This window comes from Clupea harengus, unplaced genomic scaffold (assembly GCF_900700415.2).
Source record: "Clupea harengus unplaced genomic scaffold, Ch_v2.0.2, whole genome shotgun sequence".
Classification (NCBI taxonomy): domain Eukaryota; kingdom Metazoa; phylum Chordata; class Actinopteri; order Clupeiformes; family Clupeidae; genus Clupea; species Clupea harengus.
In genome coordinates this window covers 21,654-46,340 of record NW_024879869.1, presented here as the reverse complement: position 1 = coordinate 46,340, position 24,687 = coordinate 21,654, and the positions used below count along the sequence as shown (strand labels likewise).

The window sequence follows — 24,687 nt, the reverse complement described above, 5'->3', positions numbered from 1 at the left end:
ACGGTATTTTTCAAGGGTTAGACCATAGCAGGGCAAAGAAAAAGTCCATCAAGTGGGCTACGAGGACTAAGATGCATAAACCATGTTTTCTATACTCAAACTCTATGGATTCTGTTTAGATACTTGCTGAAAGAAAAAACGTTAACCAAAGCATTAAAATGATGTCACAGGCTGTATTCAAGCCTCCTCAGCCAGCCTCACTGGCCACTCTGCTGAAGCAAGCGTCAAGGCGGGGGCCGTCCTTATGTTCGATCAACTACTGGCTAGTTCAAGTGCTCGTCACATGTATAGCTTTTCGATTGGCCAGACCCCCACAGTTTATCTCTCCATCTCGTGCTGCTCCGGCATTATCAAAGCTCTCTTCTCTAATTTAAACATCCGCCAAAAGGTATAGGTCCCTTTATTTGTGTAGATTGTAAGAATACCCCTTAACTAACGTCGACAATACTGGTATAATTTGATAGAATTTAACAACAAAGAAATATCATATGTTAAAATTTAGTTCATCGTGATGTAACTATTCTTTGCATTTGGGCGTTTGAAATTAGACACCGCTGGCTTTGAGGCCCCTCTTTCCATGCGGAGGGATACGTTGTTGCTACCAACAATGTGGATGGAGGTGGTTAAGATGTCTACTAGAAGAATGAAATCGCTACAATTGTAACAACAAAAAGGAAGTCGTGAGTCTGGCAACTGGAGACTGTTTATAGTCGAACGGGTTACATTGTTTTATCACGCGGATTGCTTATCGAAGCAAGGTCGTGGAGCAATAGAAGACTTCTTGCAGCGCTTCCCAATGCTTTTCGGACGCAGAGCTTGAAATTCTCCCCAAGTTTTATGTGTTTTTCCTGCGAGATTCAGCCTTTCTTTTTCTCTGTTGGATGTCAGACGTTTGAAAAAGAAAGGTAAAACTCTCCTGTTGCTGTCAAATGTTAGTTGATCAATATCATATCGCGTTATATGGTAATGATAAAGTTAAGTATGCGGTCTATTGTTGAACGTTTCACTTATTCTGCCTCAATAACTCAAGTTTGGGGATGCGTGCCTCTGTGAGTGGGGGATGTGAAGTTTTTGTATGGTGGCAGAGAAGGTGGTGAGTCCAGCCTAGTGGTGTTGTTGAGGTGGTCTCTGCGCCAAGCCTACCATGAGGGAAACCACTCCTTTGTTCGCTGTTTAGATATGGATTGGAAATTAAATGTTGGAGTTATACTTTCTTAGAGATTCGACCTTTGAATAGATTACTGGAATTTCGTCCTACTGTTAGTGTGTGACTTTAAAAACAGCCACCAACCGTATCTTTGGGATTACGAATTCGGTCACAGTTTAACGTTAGCTGAAATTTATACTAATGGGCCGTAAAGTCTCAGCCCAAGTTTTGATGAATGTCGAAGTAGGCTAGTCTTATGCACGAGTAAGTGACCGATAGCTCTATTTCACATTAGCATAGCGTTATTTCATTAGAAGTAGAACCATAATACTGACTTTGTTGCGTATTTGGCAGGAAATTCCTTATGGCCCCCAACCCCCACAATCTCCTCCTCTTTCCTCAATTGCAGTCTCTGGAGTGAAAGTTAAATATTTTAAAGAGGTTGTGTTTAATACCTAGAAAAGTGTTGTTGTCAACACCGTTTCCGTTTGTACCCAATCTATCTCACATGTAAGATACGATTTATTTTAGACCAACAGCTTCACTTTTGACTGTTACACATGTAGTCTACTTGGATTCAAAATTTGTTGGTGTGGAAATTGTCAGTTGCTATGTTAAGCTATGTCCAATATGAACGTTATGGTAGGATTTTACTTAAAATGCCGTTATAACTCTAGCTGTCCATGTCAGACTTTTGGCTTATTAGAGCTGAAATGGCAGTGTACAGAATTGAATGACTTTTCAACATGAAAAAAATATTTAACATCGTTCCAATCGCGAAAGCAATTCCAGCTCCCTCGCAAAATATTTAATGGAAATAGTAGTCCGTAGAAATATTTGTAAGCAATTGTACAATTCCTATTGGTGTTAGAAAGAAATCATCGAGGTCTTAATAACGACATTAGGATTAGTTATAGGCCAAAACATTCCATGTTACAGCTGTGTTCCATCCTTTGACGAGGAGCAACAGTTGCGCTTATTCTACTAATAAAATGGGTTGACCGTTCCCTGTAGCCTTCTATTTTATTTGGCCCGTCTTCTGTTGTGCATGGTTTCCACTGCTTTTCTGAAGATGTGTTTCGAGTAATCTACTGAAAATGACCTGAACCCCCGAGATTATTTAGGTCTAAATTTGTAATTTTACGTATAGCCTAGTGTTATTTGGCAAATATAGGTTTGTCAGTGTTATTTGATGGATAGGCCTGTGTTAACGTCAGTAAGCGAACACATCTCCTGAATAAAATAAAATAGCCGCCAGAACGAACTGGACAGATGAGTCTATTTTTTCGATATGATTTTTCACGTAATTTTAATCTATTGACTTTAGATATTTGTCACTATAGCCTTGTCGTGGCCTGCACGCAAACCACTGACGTGAAATTATGAGGAAGGCTGTTCTTTTGACAGATATGAATCTTACTAGGCCTCGTGTATTGATTCAAACCAATGACTGTAAATAACATTTATTGTTTATTTATTATGTAAATGCTATTTGCAGTCAGCGATCCTAAACACTGACCACACTCATTTTTAGTGAAGTGTTAGGGTAAAGGACCGTGTTTTGTCATCCAGTTCATCTTTATTGGTAGGATGGCGCACCTTGTGGGTTGTTGTTGTTGTTCGTGAATTACGAAGTGTGTTTCGTCTGAACCTTCACTGTATATATAGCTATAGAGCTCCTCCGAGGGATTCCCGGACAACCTCTGACCCCAGAATTAACATTGGCATCTTGAGAACCAGAGGAAGTGCCTCAACATTAATTAAGATAGCAACAAATATGATGGATTAAATCATTCTTATATTCAGTCTGAACTCAATCCCCTGTGAGTTTATTCAAGCGTGCAATACTTGAATTGAATTGTGGAAAATAGGGAACCACCTGTTGACATCTGGGCATTTTCTTTGTGGTATCCTCACAACTAATGGGCAAAGTTTTTTAAAATCCCACATACCTTGTGTTTTGTGGCACATACCAGTCTAATTAAAATGTCTTATGGTGTGTGGCTGGCAAGATGCCATCTGTTTTATTGAGCCTTGTGAAAATCCTTGTTATTTCTGAACAAATGTGATTGTGTTGCAGCTCTGTCTCTCACAGTCTTTTGGTCTGTTCAGATGCTAATCTGTATGACGCTGGGTAGTATAGATCAGATAAGTTTCTTCATTATGTGACCACTGGATGTTATAGAGGCGGTGATTAAACACATTCACCTGTCGTTGCTTCGACATGTGACTTCCTCAGTTATATGTTCTCTGATGCCTCTGTGTGGTAGTACAGTAAACATCTGAATTTGTATACTCAACAACTTCATTAACAGCAAAGCTAACATACCTGGTACTGTTGACTTTACCGTGTTGTTTTGGCCTGTGTGGAGGTACTGTAGGCCAGCAAGTGTCACACATGGCATGTTGGAGATAGCTGTGCATTTACAAGGATTCAGACCAGAATTCCTATGAATAAAGATGTTCCCTCTGTTTTGTGGTTGTACAGTGGTATGTGGTGATTTTTGTTTGTTTCCACACAGGTGTACAATAATAGGAAGGGTTAAGCATCAAATATCTTTTTCCAACCAGCTTTTGTGACCATGAGGGGCCAAGTGCTAGCTCTCTCTTTGTTTGACATGGCTGAAACGTAGAAGGTGACTTCCGAGCCCCCCTAGAACTTTTCAGAACTACTTAACACTGGTTAGCCATCACTTACTGAAACCATAATCTACTTCTCTTCGTGTAGAATGGTGGGCAAGTCAGTCAGTCAGTCAGTGCAGTTGTTCTTTTGTGACATGATCACACGGTTGACTGTTGCACAGTTTTCATCCGTCTTTTGTTGAGGCACTGCAGTCTAGGAAAAAAAAAAAAAAAAAAAGCAACAAACCCCCCTTGGTAAGAAGAAAGGCCTATCTACCAATGTTTGCTGTTCCAGAGCTATGGCCTTGGGCCTCCGCTCCTCTGCTCTGCTCCGCTCCGTGTAGTCAGTTTACCCCATATGTGAATCTCTCTCTCATAGGGTTTTTTAAGCACAGAGGGGGCATGAACGAGCAGCAACAGAGAATGGCTGCAGTGGAAACAGACAAGGAACTCAACGACCTCCTGGATTTCAGTGCGGTAAGAGAGAGTGGGGGAAGGGAGTAGGACCAGGGCGCTCGAGTGCTGTCGGGAGGTGGGTGGGTTAGGAAGGAGGGAGGGAGGGAGTGAGGGAGGGCCAGCTTTGGGAGAAGAGAAAAGTGAGGCCTCTGAACCGTCCGTAATGATCTTTGCGAAAAAAAGAGAGGAGGAGAGAGAGGAGAAAAAAAAAATCAGTCAGATTCCCCCACCCCACCCCACCTCACCACCCTTTGCACGGTGCCATTGACAAGTTTTGCTTGCGCAAGCTTTTGAGGAAGCCCATGGGGAATAGCCCCTAAACGCTTCCCAAATGTTGGCCCGACCTTGTCTGTAGCGAAGTCATCAACTCTGTGATTCCACGTCTTGAAAACAATGAGCGTCTTTGGCCCAAAAGTACAGGTCACCCTGTATTGTTCCTGAATGCCACCACATTGCAAATACGGCTGGGTTGGCAGTTGTGCAGGTGGAGAGGGATCGGGGACTGAGGGGGACAGCTTCTCTCAGCTGATGCTGATCCATCCCTGGTCTTGTTCCCCCACCCTCCCCAATGTGGGCACACTGCTCTCTCCTGCAACGATGTTGGCCACGCCGGCTGGGTATCTCTGGCATCGCGGCTTGCAGCAGGATCGAGGAGGCTGCCGCACAGATAGAGTGATAATCTCTGTTTTCACTGAGTGGCCTGCTCTGGCCTAATTGATTGTTATGGAAAATTGCCATCTTCGGCAATGGCAAGGCTATGAATCCTAATTATGAAAATACTTGTAATCAGGCTTGCCAACCCAAATGAATTACAATCTCACAACTAATTACAAGTTGCTGGTGTTCAATCTGTCAGAGCGTCTCCTTCGCTCCCGTAATTATTTATGCCTTATGGAACAGGGTGACCAGAGCACCTTGAAGCTTTGCTTGACAGAGAAGTATTCAAAGCACATGATCAGCATTCAAATGGCATGCAAAGGGATTCTTTTTTTTTTTTTTTTCTAGGACTCAAAACCAGTGGGGAGAACAGAACACGTCCATTGCCCCCAAGAGGGCAAAAAACCCTGTGTATTTTCACTCTGTCTTTCCATGTGCTGAGGAGAACAAGCCTCAGTGTGGGTTTTTAAATCTCTGGCAGATTTTCATGTGCATACATGTCTGTTTGTGTGCCTAAGGACACAGCAGATTGTTAAAACATTTATTCTTCGTTTTCAGTAATATATCAGGGAATTAACAAAACCGTTCAAACCAATTCGGGAAGACTCGAGACTAATGGTAGGTTTTTTTTTATTTTTTATTATTTGGCGTCTATAGTAATGTTTTCCAGAACATAAGATAAAATTGTGGTGTTTTCCATTAATCTTTCACAATGTGTGCCAGCGTTATGAATATAATTGAAAACTAATTTCTGAACTCAGACATAATTAGCATTTTAAGGAGAAACGTATAAAAGAATTATCTTAAATGAACATGCTAATTTGCCTGTAAATGAGTCACTTGTTTCACTTTGTCTAGCTATTTTGGCAGATACTATATTATGCAAGCTTTTTATGTCAGTCTTCACTGACAAGGCGCTCAAACACTTCCCAGTACTCCAAGTGGTGCCATGTTGTGAACATTCACAAACTCATAAAGAGACTCCAATTTCTCACTTTATCCTAGGTAGCAGGGCAGTAATCACCAATGTAGGCGTCTGTGTTCACCAGAGCTATAGTTCACTATTGCTGCTCTCTGTAACACGAGAAACCACAAATAAAATAAAAAATAAATAAAAATGGTGTGATGGCCCCGCTAACTGCCCCCCCTCCCTGTCTTTCTCTCCTCTAGATGTTTGCACCCCCAGTGGCCAACGGAAAGAACAGACCAATCACACTCGCCAGCAGTCAATTTAGTGTCTCAGGTAAGTCCTTAAACCCGCTCACTTAAAACATGCCTTAAAAGTGACCGTGGCATCATTATGTGGTCACCTGCTTCGCTTGCTGTGATTTGCACCGGTCGGATTGGGGAAAGTGTTTTGAGCAGAATGCACCTTTTGTAGTTGTAGCAGCGGGTATGAGAAGTCCCATGTCCTTCACGGTTCTGCCCGTGTGGGTAGTGGGAATACCGCTGGCTCTCGTGAGGGCTTTACTTCCTAGCCCAGGGACTTGTGGGCAGCCCTGCCCCAGCGCTGGTTACTTTGATCTGTCTGCTTTGCAGTCAGAGAAGGACAGGGCAGGCTGTTGCATGTCTCTCGGATTTTTCTTCTACAGCGCTCTCCCCTCCCTCCTCTTCTGGTCTCTTCTTTTTTTTATGCGTCCAAAATGGCACACCAAAGTCAAGGCTCGAGGCCGTTTCGCTTCCTTTGAACATTTTGTGCAGCTGACAACACCTCTCCGTCCACAGCCCTGGAATTTGGTCTATGAACACTGGGTACACGGACAAGGCCTGGATTGAAATATGAGTGGGCGTGAGGTGAACAGACTGCAGTGTGGGTTGTCGGCCTGGAGTAGAGTACTGAATGAACATTTACCCTCATTTTTACTCAAAGAATCGAAGCAGAGCACACGTTGGCATATTAGAATCAGAATCAGAATAGTATTTATTGTCAAGTAGGTTTACACCTACCTGGAATTTGTTCTGGTGTATAGGTGCATACAGTGAACATAAAACATACAAGCACAATAAGTACTACACAAACACAATAAGTACTACAATACAAAAAGCAGGTTACACATGGTTGCAAGCTTTGTTTCCTCACGGTTTACTGATTTATAATGGCTCAGTCAGAGAAAGCCCATGGGAGGGCCTTGTTCCATGTATTGCTGTTTTTATGAACTGATCTGTTGTTGACATGGTCCCCAAGAGAAATAATCTTTGAGCGCTCACGTCGGGTTTATTGTTTATATTGTCAGGGGCATGAATGCACAGGTCCTCGTGCCCACAGTCTCCCCTTTTGCACTTGTGAATGAGGTTTAGGCCGGCACAAGTCACTGTTAGTAGAAGGAGCAATTCAATTAGAAGCACAATTGCTTACCACCTCCTGGAAAGATTTCATTTTGCGCTCTCTTAATCCCATTGTGGTTGACCTGTATTATTTGAAGGTGTGAAATTTACACCCTAATTTCTTGGCATGCTCCCTGGAATACCATTCAGGGCAAGCATTTGGGGAGCTGAGACCTCCCCCCCTACACACACACACACACACACACACACACAAAAAGGCTTATGGATTTAAAAAGGGTACCCCCCACCCCATTTGGAGTGTGAAACACTCCGCCCCCAACACAACAGAGCCCCTATTCCCCTACTGACCAGCAGGAAACGGCTCGCCGATGACCCCATCCCCTCTGCCGCCGCTCGCAGGCCCAGCATGCGGCCAGTGCCGTCGTGTGGGAAGACAGTGAGCAGGATCGCTAGCTGCCCCGCCTCAGCTGGGGGAAGGCTCAGTTGAGATCCACAGCCAGGGCAGGCCAAAGAGAGCCGGAGGTGTCTCTTCCAAACATGCTTGTAGGATGTTGGACTTGTTGCGGATTGTTTGTTGCTAAAGTGTCGGGTGGTTTGGGACGTATGCATATTGATTTGGACAAGTGAAGAATTTCGGAGTTTAAATTTGGATGCAGCAGATCACATCTTACAACTCGTTAAAAGGGGAGACATTTCTCTGAGGTGTCTGCATAGTATGTAAAGTAGATAACACACACCGCTTGCCCTGTAATGTTCAAAGAGAGACACAAAAAAAACTAGTAAGGGCTAAGAAGAGGAGAGCAAAGACAAAGCAAAGTGGGTCACAGGAAAAAAAGTGATGTCAGACAAGGAGGGGGAAAAAAAAAAAAAGCAAGCAAGTCTGGTCTCTGCCTGTGATGTCACAGCCTATCCATTAGGAGGTGTAACCGTGCGGGAACGGCCCCCGAGATGCCCCAACCTGGGCTGCAGCGGCCTTCCAGTCTGCATCTGTCCCAGACAAAAGTACTCAGAGGGGTGCTAATTGTGTTCGGCGTTGCCTCTCCCCCGCCCCCTGCCTCACTGCGCTCTGGGCCTTGTGGCCCGGAGCGAGCAGTAGGAGCGGAGCAGAGGGAGCGGAGGGAGCTGGGGTTTGAGTTAGGGATGGAGCTGTGGCTACGCGGGAGCACTCACACCATGATGGCTTTGCCAGGCGTCCCCTCGCTCACCTCCGCAGCTGCCGTTCCTGTCACCCGCTGAGGACAGGCCCATTTCCCCACCATCACACCTCTCTTTCTTTCTCTCTCTCTCCCGCTCCCTCCCTCTCCCTCTCCCTCTCCCTCTCTCTCTCTCTCTCCCACTCCCTCTCTCTCTCCCTCTCACACTCACACACACAAACACATACAGTCACACTCTCGGGCGCATACTCTCTAAAGAGACTCAACACCTTCTGGATGACCTGGCACCCGTTGTCTTGTTTTTAATAAACGCTCCAGCTTGAAGATCTGACTTCAGAGCTATGGCAAAATGAAACTAAGTTTCAGTTATGTTTGACAGCTTTTAGGAATGACTAATGGCCCCATTTCTCTTTTTTTTTACATTTTTCTACATGACAAATATGGTCATAATTTTGCTTATAGGTGAAGGTAAATAGATTATCCTGAAATGATTCTGGATCCCATAATCTTTTGTGTGTTTTAAAAATGAATTGTAATCAGTGGCTGTAAACAGCACATGGCTGGCTCCAGATTGTTAGTTGTTTTTTCCCCCTTCTTAAACCTGAATGCACATATTAGCAATTAATAATGCATGCACTAACACAGGGTCTTGGGGAGTGCTGTTGACCTGAAAGCAAGGATTGATGCATTAGTGCTACCAAATAGTGCTTAATTACAAGTCTGTTACCCAAAAAAACACATGTTCCCATCATCATACACCACATAGGTCTTCTTTGTAGTGACGAGTACAGCAGAAATACCACCTAGTTCCTACAGTAATTTAACCCTACTACTAAGCTCCAGGGATTTTTTTTCCCGAGTATTCAAACAAAGCGGTGTCAAATCCCCATTGACAGATTTTCTTGTTTTGCCTGTGCTGTGTTGTAGCTGTCCTGGTTTCTCCACAGAGGAACACAGAATGTCAGTCTCCGCAGCCTGTGTGACTCTATACCTGGCTTAAGTGCCTTCTGATGGAGGAGCTGCTCAAAGAGCCAGTGCATCCTTTTTTTTTTTCTTTTTATCTGCCCCCGTCTCCGGTTTCAAACGCCGAGACAGCCGTCATCCAACAGCAGGATTAACGTATCGGAACGAGCATCTAGAATTTAAGCAAGGATCGTATTGAATGGCCGAAGCCAGCCAGATAGTCTGATGCCCTGAGCCAGGCCCTGCCGTAGTTGTCATAGTCATAGTGTGTGTGTGTGTGTGTGTGTGTGTGTGTGTGTGTGTGTGTGTGTTTGTGTTTGTGTGTGTGTTTGTGCATGTGCTTTGTCGCAGAGATGCGGCCTCTCGTTTCTCTGACAATAACTCAGTAAAGCGGAGAGCTTCCTCTCCTTCCCCACCCCCCTCGCCTCCCGCTCGCCGCGTCGCTGGAGGAGGCTCTATAGATCACCGCTGTCAGGGCGCATGTCGCCTGCCTGCTCTGCTCCACTAGCTTCATCACTCTTTCTCTCTCACTCTTTCTCTCTCTCTCTCACTCTCTCGCTCACACACACACACTTGCGCTTCTCAGCCGCTGTGCATTCTGGAGACCACAACCAACCAACCGCCTCCCCCCTCCCTCTCCTCTGCCTTGTCCCCTCACACATTTTTAATTAGACCCCCCAAAAAAAAAAACGAAAGGATCTATGAATATTCATAGACCGTCCACATTAATATGCACAATTATGCAAATCAGGATGCAATTAAGCTGTGTGTCTCCAGAGAGCTTTGGTAGCATTAACGCGGAAGACAGGAGTGAAGGGAATGGGTTATTAGGAGCTTTCTGCTCTGCCGCTCTTTAAAACGCTTGCGTTCTCTGCCATGGTCTTTTGAAAAACCGACAAATATAAATAAATAAAGAAGGAAAAGATATGTTTTGCCAAGTTGATTGACATGATTGCGGCTTGGCAGAAACTGCGCAGCATTTGTCTTATGTGGGCAACGGGGGCTAAGTGGATGGATGGCGATCAGTCGGAGCCAATGCTGAAGCTCCGCTTGATTTGTGCTTTCTCGGGGATGCCCAGACCGATCCAATGTCCTCTGATAGGCTTGGGATGTTGGTGCCTGCAGAAAGACTTGTGTATTGGTTTCAAGCCCCCAGCCTCAGATACATAACAATGACTTGGCTTGGGTTCAGAGAGAGCTTGTGATCTGAACGAGAGAAGTACTGTGTGTGTGTGTGTGTGTGTGTGTGTGTGTTTGTGAGGGACAGAGGGGGGAGGGGGCAAGCGAAGCATGGCTGTATGTGGTTTATGTATTTCTACTAACTGACAGTACCATGTACTTGTCATATTTTTTTAAATATTTTATCCAGAGATCATTTTTCTCCATCCATTCCTCATATTGTGTGGTTGTGTGTGTGTGTGTGTGTGTGTGTTCCAGGTTTGGATGAGCGCAGCAGTTCTGGTTCCTGGGGCCCAGGAGAACAGAGCCCCGCCTTCAGTCAGGGACGGGTAAGTGTGACCCGGAAGCTCTTCCTATTCCTCCCCATTCAGAAAAGGTCCAGGTCTCCCACTCCCATAGTCTAGTGCCGTTTTTCTTTTCTTATATGAATGGCGCCGCTCGGTGCAGCTTCACTCAGCTTAGCCTGTTGACCAAACACAGCCTGGATTTGCATTTCCATGCATCAGGGTCTACTCACTTGAGAGGGTGTCTGAAGGGATAACGGCCGCCACAACGTCCCGACATACAAAAATATTTGACGAAGTGGAGGCAAAAGAACTCCACGGCTCAAAGCGTGACATTAGTTTCCTCCGTTTATACCCCACTTGCCATACTTGTATTTAGGTATGTAGGACATTAGCACACAAAGGAACTACTTTGTTTAGTCGAACATGTTTAATTCCCAAGCAAGCATTTCTGTCTTTAGTCAAAGATAACGGATGTTGCTTGTTTAAAATTGATTCCATTATATCTAAGCTTGAATCCTTGCTAACAGAAATGTTAGCTGTTTCTAATTCTATTTGTCAGATGTTTATACCACAATGAGTGAAATATGTTTTATTTTGTTAATTCAGTGTTTCCTTAAACACACCCACTGTGGTAGAAATGACTCACCAGATTCAACTTTTTCAACTGGATCTGCTTCATACGTGTCTTGATATACAAAAATGCAGGCACACTATGGCAAGTGCTGAATGATGACTGAGATGATCAGAAAAGAGATTGTGTCCTCGACGTCATTCTGCGCATTCGGTAGTGGACCCGGCATGGTTTGGCTGCTCAGTAGAATGAGCGCGCTGCAGTTTGGGGACTTTCACCTTGTAATGGAAATGCAAATTAGCTTGGCACAGCCTGGCTCGGCTCGACACTGCAAAAGTGCCAATGGTAAAACCCCAATAGATATGTCCAAAAATAGTTTCTTTTTTTGCATAACCTATTCTGCAAGTTATATCCTGCAACTGCATACGATTATTATCGAAGCAATGGCACTACGAGACGAGATAAATCCTGTAAGTCGTTTATTTGTCAACATCAGTAGAACGTGGTTTGGGCGAACAGAATTTCCAGAGTGAAGTGAACCCACCCTGCTAGCATTTAGAGTCGCTTCGTATCAAACAAACCCAAAAAAGGCTTTGATCGCTGATTTTTCCGATAGATCACGACCAAATTGGTCGATTACCATGATGTGTCTGACAATCAAAAATAGATGAGGAGAAGGCTTTGGAGAGCGGAGATCAAACTGAAGCTTCACGGAGACTGAAACGTGATTGGATAAAGTCGGGGCCGTGTCAGTCACCGTTTTCAAAAGGTTTCACTCTGGAACCCATTTTTTAGAAGTTTGCGTTTTTAAGCCCTGAAGTCAAAGACCAGATTTAACAAAAACTCTGTTTTCACCATTTTCGTGTGGACGGCCCCTAAAGTTAGTGGACTAGTGACCCTTCCCTTCCACCATACAAATGCATTTGTGCATTAGTCTTGTCCTTGAGGACGAATAAACTGAAGTGTCCTTTAATTTGTGAGCTGTGTAGTTTTTGTTCTCATAAATGAGTATCATGGGAGTTGTATTTTTAGTGCACAGTGCTCACATCTTCTTCTCTTCTTTCTCTCTCACTTCTCCTCTTGCTTTCTTGTGGTCCTCTCTCTCTTTCTGTCGTTCTCTCTGTCTTTGTGTGTGTCTCACTCCCACATTCTCACACTTCTTTCTCTGTCTCTTTCTCTCCTTCTCCCTGTCCCTCACTCTATCTCTCTCATTTCTCTCCCTTTCTGTATATATCTCTCCCTCTCACCTCTCTCTCTGATCTTCCTCCCTCCCTCTCTCTCTCTCTCCCTTTCCCTCATTTCTCTCCCTTTCTGTCTCTATCTCTCCCTCTCTCTCTATCTCTCTCACTCTTTCTCTCTCTCCCTTTCCCTCCTTTCTCTCCCTTTCTGTCTCTCTCTCTCTCTCTCTCTCTCTCTCTCTCTCTCTCTCTCTCTCTCTCCCTTTCTATCTCTCAGGGCTACGGCGATGGCTCCCACTACAGCGAGCATGATGGGCTCTCCTCCCCCTTCCTCAGCTCAGGGATTGCCGGTGGGTTTATCAGCCTGTGAGGTCACACTCAGCTCATCGTGAGAATCTCTGCCTGAGAGATGCCGGAATCCAGCAACTCTTAGGCAGACAGCACTGTAAATACTTACTGGAGGATGCGTTTCGAGCAAAGGCTGTGTGTGTGTGTGTGTGTGTGTGTTTGCATATAAGGGAAAGAGAGGGTTTTTGTGTGCAAGGGAAAGAGAAGGTGTGTGTGTGGGGGAATTTGTGTGTGCGAGTGAGTGAGTGTGTGTGTGTGTGTGTTAGGGACATAGGGCATGTTAAGGGCATTGAAGCAGAGAGCCTCCCTTGGGTTTGGCCTGGCCAGCAGCTTCTCGGCAGCTGAGCCGAGTGCCTTGAGCTGAGGGAGGTTTACACTTTCATAACCCCGCTCCTGCGCCCGCCCGCCCTCCTGTTTCTCACTTTCAGGCCTATTCACACACACACACACACACACACACACACACACACACACACACACACACGAAAACGCTACTTAGCCATGTAATTGTTTCATCACCTGTAGGGTTTCAGTACTGAGTACACACACTATGAGTACTAAGCCTTTGTTCTTCTGACCCTAGTCATTCTCACTCTTTGTCTTTTCCCTAAACAGGAAAGAATGAAAGGGTGCCATACAGCTCCTTTGGGGGACAGGTAAGACCATGAAACCTGCTTCACACTTTCAGTAGGAATGAATCATTATCAACCGTTTGCCATGTAGAACTTGCCCCCTCTGTAGAATGTCTTCAAATGCCAAAATGTGTCAAAAATACATCATCATGTGTTCTGAGATGTTTTGTATTTCCCCAACGTTACATGCTCTATCGTGATTGGTGCAGCCGGGATTCCTTCCCAGTGACATAGCGATGCCCAGTCCGGACGCCATGTCCCCCTCTGGCCTGAAGTCCAGCTCCCAGTTTTATCAGTCGTATCCCAACAACCTCCGGAGGCGGCCCTCAGACGGAAACCTGGGTAAGACGCAGATGTGTTCTCGCTTATAATGTTTATTTTCATTCAGACAAAATATGTATCCAAAGAGGCCTGCATGCATGCATGCATACATTTCACCATGTCTTATTGAGATTTGAACCCATGACATGGAAGTTCCTCTATTATGCCAGCTACATTGCAATCCGTGTCTAAATGAACAGCCTGAGGAAAAGCTGTGTGGAGTGTGGTTGTGTTGTATTTTATTTAATTAGATAGTTATTTTTCTGCCATTGTGCTGGTTCAGTAAACTATGTGTCTGCGCTTTTTAAAGCTTCACATTTACTTAATTGTTTAAAAAAAAAATTTAAAAAAAAGAAGATAAGTTAGTCACTTCCTCACCAAGCCAGGGCCATTTGAGCTTTCATTTGAACAGATGTTGGTAATGCCCCCACACCAGCTCCCTCCCCCCGCATGAGCCTTTATTGTTTAGTCGTAACATCGTGGAAATGGTTTTGCTAATGTTCAACGTTTTTGTGTTTGACTCGGAGCGATGTGTAAACTAACGCCAGGATGCCACTGATGATGCAAATGAGGATTCTTTCAGTCAACAGCTTTTGTTATTACCCCCCATCCCCTCCCCTCCACACACACACCCCACTCTCACCCCCAACCCCTTCTGTACCCCCCCTCCATTCCCCATTCCCCATCTCCAAACAGACACCCAGCCCAAGAAGATGCGGAAACCCCCGGGCCTGCCTTCCTCAGTAAGTACCCTCTCCTCTGCTCTTCTCTACAGTCCACTGGCAGCTAACGCTAACGCGCTCTATGTGTTCAGCATCACTAGTTAGGTGACAAGGGGCCCTCTGCTAACACGCCGCAAGCCCTGACAGATGTAGGTTGAACAGTACGCTAGTGTCTGCTGTGTGTCTGTGTTGGTTTACCAGAAAAGAAAGACAGTAGTGCCACCCTGTTATGTTAACTTCATGAATCCCTACATAGAATGGCATCTGGCAGGCAATTATGCCACCCCCCCCCCCCCCTCCAGGTTTATGTCTTCCTGTGAAAATGGTCCTATTCAGAGAGGGTCATAAAATCGTCCTAAGATATAGTCATGTAAACCCAGTTCATATTGTCCATATTTCTCAGCCTGTGTAACTGCAAGAGGGAGGGAAAAGGTGGTTTGTGTTGGCGTTGTGCGTGGTGGTGGGGGTGTTCAGTGTTTTTGTATTGTTTGGTGTCAGCTGTGGATCAGGCATGTTTGTGTGGACAAACATACATACACACACACACACACACACACCACCACCCTCGTCTCACCACATGATGCGCCCCCACCCCCCCCCCCACTGGGGTGACCCAGTTGTGAATCAGTGTGTTCCTGAGGCCTCTTAGCCCGTCCCTAAGCCCAGATTAATGACTGGCCCTGGTCTTCCAGCCCCCCCCCCCCCCCTGCTTCTCCTCAGCCTGATCTGCATGGCGACTTCCTCCAGCTGACAATCTCTCTCTCTCTCTCTCTCTCTCTCTCTCTGCCCACCCTCTTCTCCTGCCGCTCTTCTCTCACCCTCCTCCCTCTTTATCTATCTTTTTCTCTCTCTCCCCTGCCCACCTACCCCTTCCCTCCCGCCCTCCTTCCCTCCCTCTCACCCTTCTCCATGCTGCCTCTCTCTCTGCCAACCTGCCCACCCCCCCCGGATGGGCAGACCGCTCATTCCCCCTCAGTGTAGATTTCCAAAGCTTATCCTTTATTATGTTTCTTCTCATGGTGGATATATGACTTGATTGGTGTCTTCTGTTCATCCTCAGAATAAAGTTCATCCCTATTTTGGGGTAATTTATCAAAGATCCCTCTTCCTCTCCAGAAAATTGCTAGTTTCATGCAGTTTCCATTTTTTTTTTTTTAATTTTTTTTTTTTTTTTTGCACTGCAGCTTTTCAGCAGAATTAGTAGTGAACTACTCTGTGGAAGGTCGGCCATTGTTGGAGCTTTTTGTACGCTTCCCAAAACACAACAATGGTTCCCCCACACTTCTCCAGTCAGATCCATCTCCATTTAAGAAGCGTAATAAAGAAACTCGTCCCCGTCCCCCGCCCTCTTCACAGTTTTCTATCCTCATCTTTTTCTAGTTTCATCTCCCACAGAATCATCAGCCATCAGTTTATTTTTTTTCTCATTCCTCCTTCTTTCCCTTCCCTTCATAGAGAACATCTCATCCCCCCCTCCTCCTCTCCCCTCTCTCCCCTCCTCTCCCAGCCCCTCCACCCCTCCGCTCTCTTCTGCCCAGCTGCCTGTGGAGTTGGACCTGGTCCAGGAACAGGCAGATGGCTCTGTAATTAGAAGTGCATCTCTCCATTCCCTTTCCACTTCTCCCTGTTAAATCAAATTACAGAAAAAAACGCAGTTTGCTGGATTTGCATTCTCTGCTGCTGAAGTTGTCCCCCCCCCCCCCCCCCCCCAACCTTCCTCCCAAAACCATCTCACACACACACACACACACACACACACACACTCCCTCCCTCACACATGCCAAAATGGTGAGTGATGGGCTCTCGTGTCAGGAAGCTCGGGTCTTTGCATGCCTTCCCCTCAGCTCACTCGGCAGAGGCTGAAAGGGCCCGTATTCAGCCCCTTTTATAAAGCATTTATTTATTATGTTCCCCTAATAGCTCGCCACTGAGCGAAATGTTTCGTGTAGTTAATCGGCGAGCCTTGTGCTGAATGAAGTAGACGACGACCTGGAATCGACCCCGGGACCCTTCTGCGTACTGAAATTGTTTCTTGATGCGCTTCAGGCTCGCCTCTTTGTGGGTTGTACAGAAAAGGGGGGGGGGGGGGGAGACGAGCTGAAAAGCATGCCTCTTCCACGAGACTGGGCAGTGGTCAGTTATTTGGCAAAGGCTGTTTCACTAGGGGTGTTAGAAGCTGAGGCTCAGAGCAGCAGGTAACCCAGTGGACCCGTGCCAAATCGGGGTCCGATCTGTGCCGGAGCCGGCAGCCCTGTCGGGTAGCCGTGTGCCGCCGCTCTCTCCCTTGGCACCTGGGCGAGGAGAGAGGAAGCGCTTGCTGCGCGCTGAGATTTCGGTGGCGCGTTTCCCAGCGTGGCACAGCCACCGCTCACTCCTCTTTTTTTTTTCTCTCCCTTTTGCATGGATGGATTACGCCGTGCCACTGAAAAGCAGGAGTGGCACAGACCCCTACCCACCGTACCCACTGGTGTGAACAGGAGGCAGAAATATGGTGCCCGCTTCCCAATATAGCGTCATATTGCCCCTCTCTCTCATAGCTTAGATATTGTGACTTATCGAGCAGGCTAGGACTGATCCACTTGTAACCATAACACAGACCAACACAGAGATTCACCATTAACACCATAAATCTCATATATTCATGTTCCCGTTAGGTGTATGCCTCTACATCAGGGGAGGAGTACAGTCGAGAGACAGCAGGATACCCCGGCTCCTTCTACATGCAAGGTCAGTATGCGCTCCTTTCTGTTCATCTGGAAATGTGAGGTGCTTTTTATTTGGGGTCGCATGTGGCATGCAGCTCCTAGAACTACTCAGCCTGTGCTCGAGGAAATGACCTGCCCTCTCGTGTGTGTGTGTGTGTGTGTGTGTGTGTGTGTGTCCTTTCTGTTGACAGAGGGCCTTCACCCTTCCCCTGACCTGTGGGCTTCCTCCGGAGCCCTGGGCCAACCCGGCTACTCGGCCATGCTGGGGAACTCGTCACACATCAGCCAGTCGGGCTCCTTCTCAGCCCTCAACCCCCAGGACAGAATGGTGAGGACGCGAGGCGGCGACCCCCTCCCCGGACTCGATCGCCACGCTTTTTCTTCTCCCCCTCAATCGTGCCGCCCACACGGTCCGCCCACAGGGTGTTGGTTACCATACAGTCACACAGCTGTGCTAATTATAGCTTGGAGTGGAGATGTGACGCACAGGTTGTGTAATCTGAATCAGGTTGCTGACGTGAAGAGGTCTAACCTGTGTGTGTGTGTGTGTGTGCCTCCCTCTCCCCTTCTCTCGCTCGCTCTCTCTCTCTCTCTCTCTGACTCTCCTGTACCACCCTCCTCCTCTTCATCATCCTCCTCCTCCTGCAGAAGCGGCAGCCACTGCCCCTGTCCCCGCAGAACTACCCTCTCCATGGCACTGACGTAAACGGCAGCCTGCCCTCCGGCTTCCACTCCAGCACCGGAGGCTTCAGCCACTCGGCCTCCAACAACGGCGGCGACAACGTCATCGGTACGACACTCCTCACTCCTCAGCGTCATCGCAACTTGTTTCTGCTCTCAGATGGATGTTAGAATTCAGTGTTTCTGTCTCAAGTTGGTCACTGTGTGTGTGTGTGTGTGTGTGTGTGTGTGTGTGTGGGTGTAAAGCTTGAGTTGATCAAAGTGTGTTGTGTCCCTGACAGCCAATCGAAGCACCACAACAAACAGCTCAGGGGATGAAATCGGAAAGGCTCTTGCCTCGGTGAGTGGCACAGCAGGCCTTTGTCTGTGTTGTCTTTTTATTTTTTGTATTCTTGTTTATATCTTTACTCCTAGTTTTGTTCATGTCGTCCTTCAATGGCACTTTTGTTGTACATTGCAGATTTACCCATCAGACCACAACAGCAACAACTTCCCTTCAACACCTTCCACTCCTGTTGGCTCTCCTCAAGGCATTGCAGGTACAGCTCCCCCCCCCCCCCCCCCCCCCCCACTCCTCAGAGACCGGGCCTTTAGCAGTTCACTGCTGTTGCATGGTCACACACATGCCACAAGATGTGCTGGATTATTGATGCTAAATCTGCAAACAAAGTGTTGTGCTGGATGGAAAGATGGGGCTTTTTCATGTGAAAGCCCAGTTGTGAGTCTTGAGAGAAGCGCAAGAAAGCGCTACAGCACCACCTACTGGCCTGGGTGAGGTCTGTAAAAGGCTGTAAAAAAGCTCACTTGGAGGGTTCTGTGTATTTCACACTTTTTTTTTTTTTCTTTCTCTCTTTTGCAGGTGCATCACAGTGGCCAAGACCCAGTGGTCCGACCGCCCTATCGCCAAACTATGACGGAGGACTGCACGCCCTGGTACCCTTACAGCACGCACTTTCACTTCTCTCTCTTCCCTGGCAGACTTCCTAAAAGGCTGCATCCCCTTGTCTTCCTCCCACTATTCCCTCATGATAATTCATTCCACTTCAAGAATGTTTTCTCCCCCCCCCCCCCCTTTTTTTTATGAACCATCACAACTGACATGCCACCCTCCACCTCCCCCCTCTGAAGCAGAACAAAATGGAGGACCGCCTGGACGAGGCCATCCACGTGCTGCGCAGCCACGCTGTGGGCCAGGGCCCCGGCCAAGGTCACACGGGGGGTCACTCGGACATGCACAGCCTCTCCAGTGCCATCAGCTCGCTACACAACGGAGCTCTGGCGGGGCTCCCGCAGGCCTTCGCCGCGGCCGGCCTGAGTCTCGGCAACCGGCTCGCTGCCATGGTGAGTCTTGGAGATCTACCGCCGCTCCATCCACTGGTGCTGGGGTAGCAAGCGGCCGCACGGCCAGATGGAGAGTAGTAGCGTTTACGTTTTAAAGAGGATGGAGAGCTCAAGGAGGAAGAACTGAGAATGTAGAGAGCTGGAGTGATGTGTGATGCTACCTCACCAAAGCACAATTGTGGTGACCTTATGTGAATATTTCAAGTTTGTTTACTTTGACTTTTGAAGACGGTGCAAGGAAAGAAAAGAAGCTGGCATCATGTGCACAATTGACATTACGTATGGTGGATGTTTTTAAAGTGGTTACGTTTTTGTATTGACAATGAATGAATTAATGTTTTTGCCTAAAACTGTGTATGTTTAAGTATAGTTATGTAACCGCTGTCTGTACACCACAGTTGTAGTTATGAATAAAACCACCGGTTCTACTTTTAAAAGAAATGTTGGGTGTGCTGCTTTAGATTGTAGCGCTTATTCGCTCTCCTTTCCTGTCAGGGTGGAGGGCACCATGAAGAGCCCACAGGCCTGCCTCCCAGCAACTCCTTACTGCACGGCCACCACGCCCCTGGGACCACACAGCCTGGAGGACAACCAGAGGGCTTCACCAGTGAGTCCTCTATCCTGTCTACCTCTTGCAGATCTGTGCTGTGTGTGTGCTGCTGGCAGAAGCCCTAAATAATACACACCATGACTAATAGTCTTTATACTTTACAGCTTATGCATTTAATTCTTTCTGTCTGTCCACTTGTTTTTTTTCCCCTCCCTCCCTTCCTTCCTCTCTTCAGATCTGCCAGGGAGCTTAGCCCGCTCCACCCACTCCACCCACTCCACCCACTCCTCAAACAGCTCGGACATCAAGAGAGAGGACAAGGAGGACGACGAGAACTCCTCCATAGCAGACAAGTCTGAGGACGAGAAGAAGGAGAGCAAAGCAGCCCGCCACCGAGCGAGGTAGAAGGATTTGCTTTTGGACTTTTTATATGATAACATTTGCCCAAGGACAGCGTAACCTGTTCCTGTCTACCGTGACTCTGGTGGATGAATGTAAAAAATGTCTCATGTGGCTAAAAATGTTGCTTGAATTTCTAAATGCACCCCCAGCCAATGATGGGATGGGAGTTTGTTGTGTTTGGGTGTAGATGAGGTTAGCCAAATACTATCCTGTATCCTGTGATTGTCATTTGCATGGTTTGAAGCGGCGTTACGTTATGTCAGTGGACAGCCATCACCCTGGCACATCTCAGGCGTCCGTCCCCACCGGCTCTCACCATGATGTTGCCCCCCCCTCCCCCTCCCCAACTGTGATTATTATTTTCAGAAAGGATGCGTTAACCCTCCAGCTGTTCTCAGCTGTTTCAGACCTAGCAGACGAGTAAGTTACCCACCTCCCCTGAGAATGTGCTCATGTCCCTGATTCCTCCCCCCCCCCCTCAGGAAGGCTTACCTCGTACATCATTAACCTCACCTTCCTTTACCTGGGGAGTCTGAAGTAAAAGTAAAGAGACACCCTTAAAAGCTGAGCACATAGCCACTGATCATAAGAACACATTTTCAAAATAAACAAAGAATTGTTTCAAGTTCAAAGTGAGGAGGTTCTACTTAGTCAACTGCAAATATACAAATTATTACCAAAAACAAATGTCTACCAGAAGCTTATCGTGCGTCAGGATGTCTCTCTGCAGTTTTATTTTGGCATGATGTGGTCTCGGTAGTTCTGCAGTGCGGAGTGGATGCATTTGGAATTGTTGCATTCACATAGTCTGGTCACGTTATGTCTCACTGACTATTTTGTAATTGATGTATTCTACAAAGATTCAAGCCAAGCAGAGTACATACAGCAGTCAACCTTCAGCTTGTTCACATGCAAGTCTCTCTTCTTTGCCCACCCCCACCCCCCCACACACAGTCTAGAGAAAGACGAAGAAGAGGAGGACGATGAGGACCTTCCTCCTGAGTTAAAGCTGGAGCGCGAGAAGGAGCGCCGAGTGGCCAACAACGCCCGCGAGCGTCTGCGCGTGCGCGACATCAACGAGGCCTTCAAGGAGCTGGGCCGCATGTGCCAGCTGCACCTCAACAATGAAAAACCTCAGACCAAACTGCTCATACTCCACCAGGCTGTCAACGTCATACTCAACCTGGAGCAGCAAGTGCGAGGTGCAGTAATGCCAGTGTCTTCAAAAGCTCTCTTCTATGAAAAGCTTATTATATGTTTTTATAGACAGAAAAAGGTAGCACTTTATTTGGAATTATCTCTCATGTATATAAATAATTTAATTTGGCCAGTGTCATTGCCAGTCCAACATTAGGTGTATGTATATTTCAATAGTCATGGTCCAATGATACCTTAAGCCAATATTGGATATGCATATTGGATAGTGTGTTACATGCTTGCATCTAAACATTGTCTGCTATGGACTACTCTGAAATGACATAACTAGTAGACATGGGTTATTGAATGCCATTAAATGATCGAACATGTGAAGCGCTGTGAGATTAGATGCTACTGTACAAACAGGAGAAACATGCAAAGCCAAATACTACTACAGCTGTCAAAAAGTTCTGCCAGCTAAAGCATGAATGGGTATCTCACTCGTGTGTGTGTGTGTGTGTGTGCGCGCGTGCGGGGGGTTGTCAAATGGTTCCCAGTGATTTATCAATTTTTTTGTTTGCTTTAAATGCACATCCCTACTTGCAACCATTTCATTGTACAGGGAGTACACACACTAAAAACATTTATGCCCAGCCTGTACTGTGAATTACTTTGGATGAAAATAAGCAAATGTGAAGGTCATCATTGCAATCCCCCCCCCCCCCCCCCCCCCTCACATTTGTTTCAAATGTATTACGCATTTATCTGGCTGTATACAAATAAGCTTTCGTTGTCAGTGCTGACTTGGTCATAATCCCTGCTCACCTTCATAATCCCTCTCACGTTCATTCCAGCAGAGCGCAACCTGAACCCGAAAGCGGCGTGCCTGAAGCGCCGAGAGGAGGAGAAAGTGTCCGGCGTGGTGGGGGACTCTCCCATGCAGCTCTCCGGGGCGCACCCTGGCCTGGGCGGGGACGGACACAACCCCGTCAGCCACATGTAGAGCCCAGGTGAGTCCCCTGCAGCGGCCCTCAATGCCACAGCATTTATAGGAGTCATAGGACAACTCTTAGGGATAACCTCAGACTGGGAGTTTTACGATGTTTTGTCTCTTCAAACACAAAGACCAATTGGTTTTGGTTGCTGTGCTCTGCTTTGATGTTTTGAATGCGAGTGTGGTTCATTTTGGGTGTTAAATTTTGGTGTCTCTTCTCCGCAGATCTGATGGAATTTCCGTGGCTCTCAGAAGACGTGGCCTTTCTCTATTCTTCCATCGGTCCCATCATTGTGTGTGTGTGCGTGTGTGTATATACGTGTGTATGTGTATGTGTGTACGCGTGTGTGTACAAATACTGGGGTGAATGTGCATTGCCCATGAAAATTTACAAGGTGCACGTTCACACACGCCCATTTTGTCTGCACACACGCCTACTGCCAAAACTGACACAGCCTATTTGCCACACTCCTGACCATCTGTACCAGCGCAAATGTGAAGAACATTTCTCTTGTATACTCATTTATTTTCTTTGTTTTGTATGCTTATGTTCTTTGGCTTCCACATTAGGATGGAGCACTGGAGTAGTTGTCCTTTTTCCGCAAAGGACAATATTTTCACTGCCGAGAGGTACTCTGAACGAGAGACACCTAACAAAAAAAAGTCAAAATTTAATCAAGGATTTGTGCCTACTTGTTATGTTTTATATATATATATATATATATACATACATATATATATATGAGACATTGAAGCAAATTGCTTTCATGCGTGGAACAAATTTTGTTTAGCAATTGCTCGTGTGATGAGCAAGTTTTATGTAGTGCGTCATTCCCAACCTAAAGGTACAGTCTTACTTGTGTTGTGTAACCAAAGGCATATGACACCTCAGCTGTGCTGGAGGCTGTGATTGTCTCGAAGTGGACCCAAGCTACGTGGCTAAGGGGGGGTCATGCGTAGGTTAGCCAACACTGGGATGAGGGTAAACCTGCTAGCTTGCTCACGAGCTGTCGAAGTGGTAGAAGACGGAAGTGTCCATCCACAGTGCAACAGACTTCATTGGTCCAGTTGGATGAGGATCCATCAACCTGAGGTCAATGCACAGTGTTTAGTCTGAGATGGCAGTGCAGAGTTTTCATAGCACAAACGCTGCATGGTTCTATCAGCCCATCTCGTATACTGCCCCCCCCTCCCCCTCGACCTGGACGATTGGTTGATGATATCACACAGCTCTGTGTTTGGCATTGGATCAACTCAAGTCTGTCAGACTGAATTCTTGTTTGTCTTCTCCCTGGCTGCCACCTGGTGGAGAAGTTGCCTCTCAGTTGTCTTACCCTTCCTGTCTCAGTCTCTCTTTCTCTCTCCCTCTCTCTCTCTCTCTCTCTCTCTCTCTCTCTCTCTCTCTCTCTCTCTCTCTCTTTCTCTCTCTCACTCTCCCATATGACAATATGTTCATATATGAGTTGTGTCAATTCCTGCCTGGTATGGTTGGTTTGTATAACTGCTTGGCTGGTGACTGAGGTTAGGTCAAAACACAAAAGCTGATTTATCAGCATTGCTCTTCGTGTACTGGATTCAGCAGGCTCTTTAGTTGTGTTGACATAAATATTTCCAGGAAGTAGGGACAGGTGCAGGTCATTTCACCATTACCCTTGCGTTTGCGTACTTGCAAAATCCTGAATGAATTGGAAGGTTTTTAGGCTTAACATTAGACAGAAGAGGAGGTTCCATTGCAAATGTATTGCTTTTTTCTGAGTTTAATGTACTCAAGTCCACATAATGCATACATTAAGCTATGGATGTTGGTTCAACATTCAGCAAGCAAAATTGAATATATAGGCCTATATGAATATATAAGAAAAGTATATTTTTGTTAGACTATACATTGTAGATTTTTACAAAAATGTCAAAATATTAGTTTGAAATGAAGAATATATCATAGAGGCAAGGAAGAAGAGTGTATCACAAATAAACATTAAATGACATACCTGAAAGGCTGCAAATCAAATCAGTCAGTCCTCTTTATTTGATGAGGGAGAGAGGGAGAGATGTACTTTCAGCAAGCACACTGGCTCAACCACAGAAACAGGGTTGTTCCCATTTCAAGGGGATGGTCACAACTGTCCAAGGGAGCTGGAGAGCCATGCAAAGAACTGAACTGCAAAATTTGTTTGACATACATGGCGTTTCAAGTTCTCTTGGTGTGGGAAAAGTTGGGACAAAAGCAATGCCACTGTCTGCAACTAAATTCATTGGAGATCAAAGTGTTCTTATGGAAGGGTGATGTAGCTACAAAAAGGCACTGCTTTCCCTCTGGACTTTGCCTTGCTCATACAATTATGCAACTGGTTTTG

At 46.3% G+C, this 24,687-nt stretch overlaps 1 protein-coding gene across 10 annotated transcripts; it reads left to right on the top strand.

Moving 5' to 3' along the window:
- The first annotated feature begins 377 nt into the window (after nucleotides 1-377).
- Nucleotides 378-23,214, top strand: tcf3b (transcription factor 3b). 10 transcript variants are annotated; one of them, XM_042705297.1, is made up of 21 exons: nucleotides 378-905; nucleotides 5,441-5,500; nucleotides 6,053-6,125; nucleotides 10,723-10,793; nucleotides 12,778-12,850; nucleotides 13,464-13,504; nucleotides 13,690-13,822; nucleotides 14,498-14,544; nucleotides 17,178-17,250; nucleotides 17,420-17,556; nucleotides 17,877-18,018; nucleotides 18,191-18,249; nucleotides 18,370-18,448; nucleotides 18,769-18,842; nucleotides 19,038-19,250; nucleotides 19,746-19,857; nucleotides 20,036-20,201; nucleotides 20,569-20,622; nucleotides 21,157-21,404; nucleotides 22,194-22,349; nucleotides 22,559-23,214. In XM_042705297.1, exons 2-20 carry the CDS (start codon nucleotides 5,498-5,500, stop codon nucleotides 22,340-22,342), a joined length of 1,947 nt encoding a protein of 648 aa, XP_042561231.1. In that variant the 5' UTR covers nucleotides 378-905; nucleotides 5,441-5,497; the 3' UTR covers nucleotides 22,343-22,349; nucleotides 22,559-23,214. The 10 variants fall into 10 exon arrangements, with proteins under 10 accessions (XP_042561231.1, XP_042561228.1, XP_042561227.1 ...); XM_042705293.1 differs by lacking the exon at nucleotides 5,441-5,500 and adding an exon at nucleotides 4,149-4,246 and having other exon boundaries at nucleotides 381-905; nucleotides 19,041-19,250; XM_042705291.1 differs by lacking the exon at nucleotides 5,441-5,500 and adding an exon at nucleotides 4,149-4,246 and having other exon boundaries at nucleotides 382-905.
- Nucleotides 23,215-24,687: the final 1,473 nt, after the last annotated feature.

Bases quoted from the DNA above. Each gene is read 5' to 3' on its own strand.
- tcf3b (XM_042705291.1), top strand. From the start codon at position 4,172: ATGAACGAGCAGCAACAGAGAATGGCTGCAGTGGAAACAGACAAGGAA. The intron at 14,545-17,177 runs GTAAGTACCCTC...TGTTCCCGTTAG, and splicing joins CCCCGGGCCTGCCTTCCTCA to GTGTATGCCTCTACATCAGG. The intron at 18,449-18,768 runs GTACAGCTCCCC...TCTCTTTTGCAG, and splicing joins CTCTCCTCAAGGCATTGCAG to GTGCATCACAGTGGCCAAGA.